This window comes from Camellia sinensis, chromosome 9, assembly GCF_055761805.1.
Source record: "Camellia sinensis isolate YWXY chromosome 9, ASM5576180v1, whole genome shotgun sequence".
NCBI classification, from domain to species: domain Eukaryota; kingdom Viridiplantae; phylum Streptophyta; class Magnoliopsida; order Ericales; family Theaceae; genus Camellia; species Camellia sinensis.
This window is the reverse complement of record NC_138969.1, coordinates 117,736,255-117,743,882: the sequence shown is the minus strand read 5'-3', so window position 1 is coordinate 117,743,882 and position 7,628 is coordinate 117,736,255. Positions and strand designations below refer to the sequence as shown.

Sequence of the window (7,628 nt, the reverse complement as noted above, 5' to 3'; positions counted from 1 at the left end):
AATGCAGAAAAATTGAGGACCGGATTCATAAATTTAGTTCCCCAACTCCGGTCACCGGGAATAAGCCAAATGGTCCATCAGTGAAACTTCATGAATGTTGACAAACAATAAATTTTACCATTGCAGCCATGCTTCAGCTTCAGTTGTCTCAAAAAGTAGTACAGTACACTCAATGCAACCTGTTTATATGACAATAATACCAGCAAGCACAACAGTGGTATAATCAATCTTCTGAATGGAATTACCCCTACTCCCCAGGCCTAAGCAAAGAAAGATCAAAATAATAAATCAAGGAACAGAGAGATTGCACAAAAAAACAATCCTGCTAATTTCATTCCATTACGGATCTAAGAATGGACTCAACATTTCCATTAAGATTACAGAAAAATAATTCAAAAGAACCACATTCAAAATACAAAATAGTACAATTGTACCGCCTTGGGCCGGAAACCGAGTTATCAAAAAGCAAAAAAACAAGTGTACCACCTTTCCCTTTTCTTACTGAGAGGAATCACCACCATCACGTTCACCACATCCGTTGTCACCATCATGACCTCTTGTTTACCAAATTTAATGTTACTCTCAACTCTTGATGCATCCAAATGAAAGAACTAAATTGGTACACAATGTAATTCAGCAGACTCCAGTTGAATCTGCGTCCAGATTGCAAAAACAATGTCTGAATAAACCCGACAATACAATGTCAATTTCTTTTTTTTGGCTCGACATACAATACAATGTCTTTTACAATGGAAAAACCATTATGTCCACTTTCCTTGGCAATGTCATGAGGATGTTGGAAACCAATAAATTTGTATCGGAACAGCAAGTTGAATTGTTACCCATTGACACATGGTCAAGTCGATCAAAACTCTGCCATAATAGCAACAAAAAAAAGGTCCAGCACTGGAACCTTAGTATAAAGAACAGCTGGCTTGTGGTTCAGGCTAGCAAGTCGGCTTCTTTTTCATCAAATGATGTTCAAGTTGATAGAACATTTGTCGCAAAGTGTGCTTCCTTTGCAAATTTTGACTTCAAACCCATTTTGGTTTGACAAAAGTCTTAAACAGTTTTTATTCACCCCATAAACATCGTCTTACCCTAACCCGTTCACCATTATAGTGAATGTATTTCCATTTACTCAGGTACTTCTTGAGAACCAGCTTCTTCTTGTCTGCTTGACCTAGCTTTTGGAAGGCACGTGCAACTTTCCTGACGGTATCTTCATCTGGCTTTACACCTAACTCCTCCATGTCTGCAAACACCTAAATTTTACAAGAAAATTACAATTCAGTAACATTAAGATCATTGTTATGTAACTAAGCTTCCTAATATGCAGAATTTCCAAAAAATAAACGGCTATCTGTCAGAAAACTCAGGGGCGGTAGTGTAATTTTCTCAAAAACAAAACAAACCTAAATTCAGAACCAAAATTTACTTATAGAAGGTGAAAGTGAAGAGTTTGTTACACCTCTATTATTTTATCTGGTATATTGTGATGATCATACAAGGAGATCATCCTAGCAAACAACTGCTTTGAGATAGATCGTGTATGCGTATGCAAAATCATATTCCATAATGATTCTGCTTCATCAACCCTCTGGTCCATGTCAAATGCCAGTAGAAGCGTGTCATATGTTCCCATAGTCGCTCCTTGACCTTTGCTCAACATCCACTTGGAAACCTGGGTAGCACTGAGGTTCAGTAACCAGTAATGTTATAAAATCAACAACTAATTTAGCAAAATCCAGTAATTCTACATATAAATCAGAATCCACCAACTAATCAGTGCAAATTCATTCAACCTGACCACCCAAATATTGAATCACAGAGGCTAACACATTTTTGTGCCTAGCAATATTAAATAGACGAGATTTACGTAGAAAACTCTTGACAAGGGAAAACCTATGGGGACACCTAGTTGGTCAAACATCAATTATCAATCAAGAGATTACCAACTCCACTAGTAAAAAGGACTTGACAACCCAACCCGGTTGACCTTATGTGCTTACAGTCACCAGAAACTCAATCAAACTCCACTTCTCATGGCTTCAACATGTTCATCAGCCTTCGTTTGATTTGAAAGCAACCACAGTGATCTCTGCTTTTCGTGGATTTGTTACATGAATGACCAAGGCTAAGTGTGCCATACAAATATGCATGTGTTCTTGTCAGAACACTTAATCTAAAAACTTTCTATGTGACTGAATAGAACATTATAATCTGCTTCAAAAACTTGAGAGCATTAGAGTTTCTTAGAGAATTTGGAAACATTGGAATATTAAGCTGTTGGAATTTGTGGTCTATTTTAAACAGAGAACATAATTCAAATAAATATATAGGTTAGACTGAAGTAGAAACCAAGTTGGACTTAATTTTGTATGTGCACAACTCGTAACATCTCTCTAGTGCCCCAAGGGAGGAGCTCACAAGATCTCTGCATAACACCATCTGCAGTCCACTTGAGCAGCCTGTGAACATGCTTTGAGCGGGAACACTGAACTTGGATTTTTTGGTCTTTTTTTTTACCATATTCAATACTAAAAACTACAGGACCAAACTAGGGTCAATCAGGTCAATTTTGTACATTTTTTAAACACGTGTCCTAATTTTAGTGCAGCATGCTCATGCAAGTACACGTGTGAGTAACAGAGCATGCTTGTATGAATTATGCCTGTCATCGCACAAATACAAATACATCACCCCTACGAAGCACATAAAAATAAATATTTTTAATATAACCAAAAAAAAAAATTATACACCTCTTTACTTGTTATATGAAATAACAGAAATAATTTTAATTAAAGTTATTACAGCGCAAACTCTCAACTGGGGTCCAATCCTATTCCAAACTCAAAACGTATGGTCTATGAATTTGTAGCTAACCAACGCAATTTCAATTTTAACAGCCAAGTCCAAGCATATGACCCATGAAAATTGAAATACAAAGCCTAAAAATCAGCTTTGGCCTAAAGCTACAAGAAAAAAAAGCAACTAAATATATAACCTAAAATCACTAGGCCCAAATCCCACACAAAATAACAAAGCAACTGAGAAAGCTCAAATTAGTTGGCTCAAGGTTGATTGATAAAGAAGTAGCTGCCATTGCTGACGGAAAGAGAAAATAGCCTGTCACATCCCGCCAAATTACCTAAACAGAATTGCCTACCAAGAGGAAGTCTCAAGGAAGGGAGGCTAATGGAATATTCTAGAAGCTCCTGGAAGACTTGAGAAAATATGGGAATACGGTATATAATTCTATAATGTACATGGAAGGATCTAAGAAAAGGTTCTAGAGTATTCAAGTGAATATTAGAGGGATGGAAGCAATAGAAGCTTTTAGAATCTCTTAGAGAAATGGAGGTGGTAAAAGATCCTTGTACCTACTTGTAGAATGAAGTAGATGTTTGTATAGATATTTTTAGAGAGAATTCTAGAAGCCTCTTGTAGGATAAGGAAAGCTTCCATGAGAAGCTTCTTCATGGTCCTTTTCTTGTATGCTCTGGAATCTTCTAGAGAAGGCCTAAGATGCCTATGAATAGGAGAAGGGCTCATTTGCTCCCTCAATAATCCAAGAATTGTAAAGCTTTCTCATAGTGAATACAAGACATTCTCTCAAACTCTCTTGTGTTCCTCTTACTTGTCTTTCTTCTAAGTTTGTGAATTAGGCTGACTTAGCATCATCAAGTGAAGCTTGAGATCGTCTAAGGGCCGCACGAATAGCTTGGAAACAACCAAGGCCGTGACAAGCCGCAGTCATCATTGCTCGGAGATGACGAAGAGGGCCCCGACACTTCATCTGATGCATCAGGTGAAACTCTTAGTTTGACAAAGTAAGTACTGGATTGCAGCTAAGATTGCTGCCATGTCTTTTGTTTTCAGCAAGAAAATAACCATAGAAAAGTAGGACACAGTCAAACGTGTGCCCAACATATGTTTGACATGTGTCAGACATGCATGTCCCCCTAGCGCACGTGTCCATGCTTCATAGGGTCCCCAGAATTTTTTTTTTTATGCATAGAGATTCCCAGAATTGAGATTGTAATGTTCACATATTACTTCTAAGGAAGCTACTACATATCATACTCATATGTTGGTGATGCTATGGATGCGCTATTTGTTTTTTAGGGTTTTTTTTTTTTTTTTGGTTAACAAATGAAACCTTGGGATTTTTTTGTAATTAACCCTACTTTTTTTTTTTTCTTTTTTTTTAGAACTCAGGGTGTTCGAGCCAATTTGTACGCACCTCGACTAATCCCTAGGGGACTAATCCAACCGTCCCTAACAGGGGGCCCAATTAAAGCTAAAGTAAGCTCCATATAGACTGGCCCAACACAGGAATTGATAGCACGTAAAAGATTTCGAACCTAAGGCCTAGAGAGGATGTAGTTCTTTAAATCTCTTTCCAAAACATAACATTTGGGTACAAAAGAACTGCCAAAAGACCTCACATTTTCAAACATGTCTCAAGTCCTCAATAAAGGTGCAAGTGTTCATCAGAATGCGAAATGCAACATTTGAAGTAAAACTCAGTTGGGAATGGATCAATTTACCATCAAGCTTGAACCAAACTGATCTAGTATGAGCTGTCATCTTTATACTACTCAAACCCAAGCTTCTAGTAAATTGAAACAAACCACCCCAGCTTGAGATGGGCCAGAAAAGTTTAGATTCAAGCAAGCAAGTGGAATAAAACTACATTGAAGTACAAATATAGCAGCCCACATGACGAGGGCATAATGGTCAAATGGGTGACTCGGGCATATCAAATGTGCCTAACATCACTGGACATTTCAGAAAAGGAACCAGAGACCAAACCGATCTTGGTTCTCATTTTGCAACTTAAAGTAGAAACAAGTGAACCGCAATAGGGTTTTGGCCGTTACATTATGTAACAGGATTTTGGCCTACCGATACCATTATTCACTGATATATCGACTAATATATGACCGTATCACCAATACTGATATATATCCCGATACCATTATTTAAAACCATTAGCAACGTCAAAGTCTCCACATTTGAGGTTGGACCAAACCATGTCATACCACAAACTCGTAACTGTAAGACAGATAGAATTTGTGCCATCTATCATCAGGGGCATTCTATGTCGCACCAATTTAATAATATATCATATAAGTAGTAGAAGGTCATCACAAATATGCCACTGCACAAGCTCAAAAATGTAAAACAAAGTTCGTGAAGTGTCATACTTGAATCACTCGAATCCACTGACTCCTCTTCCTCAAGATTCGTAGAGCCTTAGTTGCTGCAATTAATGGGAATTCTGTTTCCCAAGCTGTCCATTTATCTAATGCACCATAAACGGCTTCTTTCTCATTTGGAAGTGCAGAAACCTGACAGATTTAGGTTTACTTCCAGAATGTAATCTACTTGAATGCTATTTTTTAATTCCAAATATGCAGAAATGCAACTTACATGTTGATGCAGTCTCAAACAAATGAAAGAACGAGTTTCTATGACAAGAATAAACTTGAAAGATCAAAGCAGTTCCCTACACAACAAGAAATAACTGATTAAACATACAATTCTAACAAGATTGAGTGCCTTTTGCCCAGACCCAGCTGAATCTCTTTTAATCCACAAGTGGTGCTGTTTCTTTCCAGCCTTCCTAGTAATTTTCCTGCATTACATGTTAAGAAAACCTCTGTAAAGCAACTTTAAGAAACTAGGAAAGACAATTATAGTGACAAATTACCAAAGATGCCATACCTTTTCAGTATATAAGGTGGCATACACTATTATTCCAAAACATGAACCATGAACAACCAAAAAAACTGGTAGTATTACAAGTATTTTGAGCAAGAGAAAACACCTACTTATCAACAGCCTTGGAATCAGTTGGAGTCTGCTCACTTTGACTATGGTAGCAATTGATCAGAGAGATGGTCGCTACCTACAAATGAATATAAAGTTTTCTAAGAAAGAGAGAGAGAGAGAGAGAGAGAGAAACAAAAAAACCCACAAACTTAAAAACCCAAGTAGGTCAAAAAAAAATTATAAGAAATATTTTTAAAAAATAGGATATACAAAATTGTTCATACAAATTATTCTTGCTTGCCTTTTCTGTGAAAAGGCTAAATTCTGTAGCCTTCTGCAAGAAGGAAAACCTGCATTTCGAAAACTCAACCCCTAACGACGGCTTTACTCTGTTGATCCTAATCTGAAGAGTCAATATGGAGTTCAGGTCAATAAAAATTGGTACAACAAGATAGAATTCAACTTTACTTTGAAGATTCTCAATAAAAATAAAAATAAAAACTCAACACTCAACCTGTTTTTTCCCAATTGAGGAAAATTCGAAGAAAAGTGGATTTCGGCTACCGAAAACTAGCATAGCTCTGATCTGCAATTTGAAGTAACTTCAACCCAGAATTTTAACAATGTGGACAGCAGTTACTGTGACAATTTCTTAAACAATACCTAAAAACTTAGTCAAAAGAAATTTAAAGAAAAAATAATAAAAGAAAAGCTAAATCTTTACTCAGGTTCTAGCGCATCTATTGTTGGAAAAATAGAACCATTCAACATTCCAACTAAAACAAACAACTAAATGAATAGATTATCAATTACATCAGGAGCTTCATACAAGCTTTACCAATTGAGCGTTCTTCGCTTTGTATGCATATAAATGTAACATCAAAAAAGTCTAGTTGGTTCTTTGACGTACCTAGCCTCTGCAAATAGAGAGAGAACCCAGTAGAATATAAGAGCAAAGTTGTCAATCTCATATCAGACTAAGTACTGTTTCTTCCATTGGTTTCCGATATTGTTTTGGATTTGTTGCTAAAAATATAATATGTACTTAAAAATATTGCCCAATACCAAATAATTTTAGCATAACTTGTTATGAAACACAAGTTTGTATTTATGAAACAAAACAAGCAGCAACAACATGAAACAATATAGATGATAAATGATTAAAACAATATAGATATTTCGCCAAAAACAAAACAATAAAAACTTAACATGTAACTATAAATCCATCATCATCAACAATATGAAACTACGAACACTATTCATATCTTCAATGCAGAACCACTATCATGCCCAATCAAAACCTTAATTTTTCAAAGCTCCAAATGAAAGCCCTAATTTTTTAATTTCAAATCTAGTTTCTCAATCAAAATCCTAACTTCTCAATCAAGATCTGAAATTAGATTTGAGAGTTTGGAAGACGAACCTGGTTCAATCTATGGCGTGAGAGAGCTCCGGCGGACAACAATATCTGAGGATCTACGTTCTGCTCAAAAGATTTCTTTCTCTCTCTTCGTTTTGCTAGGTCGGACAACAATGGCCGACGACTCCGGTTCCAGTTCTGTTTCACGTTTTTTTATTTATTAATTTATTTATTTTCTTTTAATAGTTAAAACAATGCTATTTTATATCGGATTGGGATAAAATTATGATCAATCTACTATCTACGGCTTCTAAAAAATTGGAATCAATCTAATCCGTTTAAATTATGGAATCAATCTGAACCAATCTATTTAAATACGGATCGGATCGATTTAGAACCACGGATTCACATATATAATACTTTAATTTTATAAAAATATAAACATAGCGCTATATTAGTTCCACAATAGTAACATATTTTTCTATAA

General features: G+C 36.0%; 1 protein-coding gene across 15 annotated transcripts; it reads right to left on the bottom strand.

Moving 5' to 3' along the window:
• Positions 1-304: 304 nt before the first annotated feature.
• LOC114271870 (Pentatricopeptide repeat (PPR) superfamily protein) lies at positions 305-7,407 on the bottom strand. 15 transcript variants are annotated; one of them, XM_082887494.1, is made up of 9 exons: positions 7,205-7,398; positions 6,620-6,698; positions 6,296-6,383; positions 6,083-6,184; positions 5,841-5,917; positions 5,548-5,644; positions 5,214-5,357; positions 1,472-1,684; positions 305-1,265 (listed from the first exon to the last, which is right to left on the bottom strand). In XM_082887494.1, the coding sequence occupies exons 2-9, from the start codon at positions 6,646-6,648 to the stop codon at positions 1,074-1,076; spliced, it is 942 nt and encodes a 313-aa protein (XP_082743620.1). In that variant the 5' UTR covers positions 6,649-6,698; positions 7,205-7,398; the 3' UTR covers positions 305-1,073. The 15 variants fall into 15 exon arrangements, with proteins under 15 accessions (XP_082743620.1, XP_082743624.1, XP_082743621.1 ...); XM_082887498.1 differs by having other exon boundaries at positions 6,083-6,115; XM_082887495.1 differs by having other exon boundaries at positions 6,296-6,367.
• Positions 7,408-7,628: the final 221 nt, after the last annotated feature.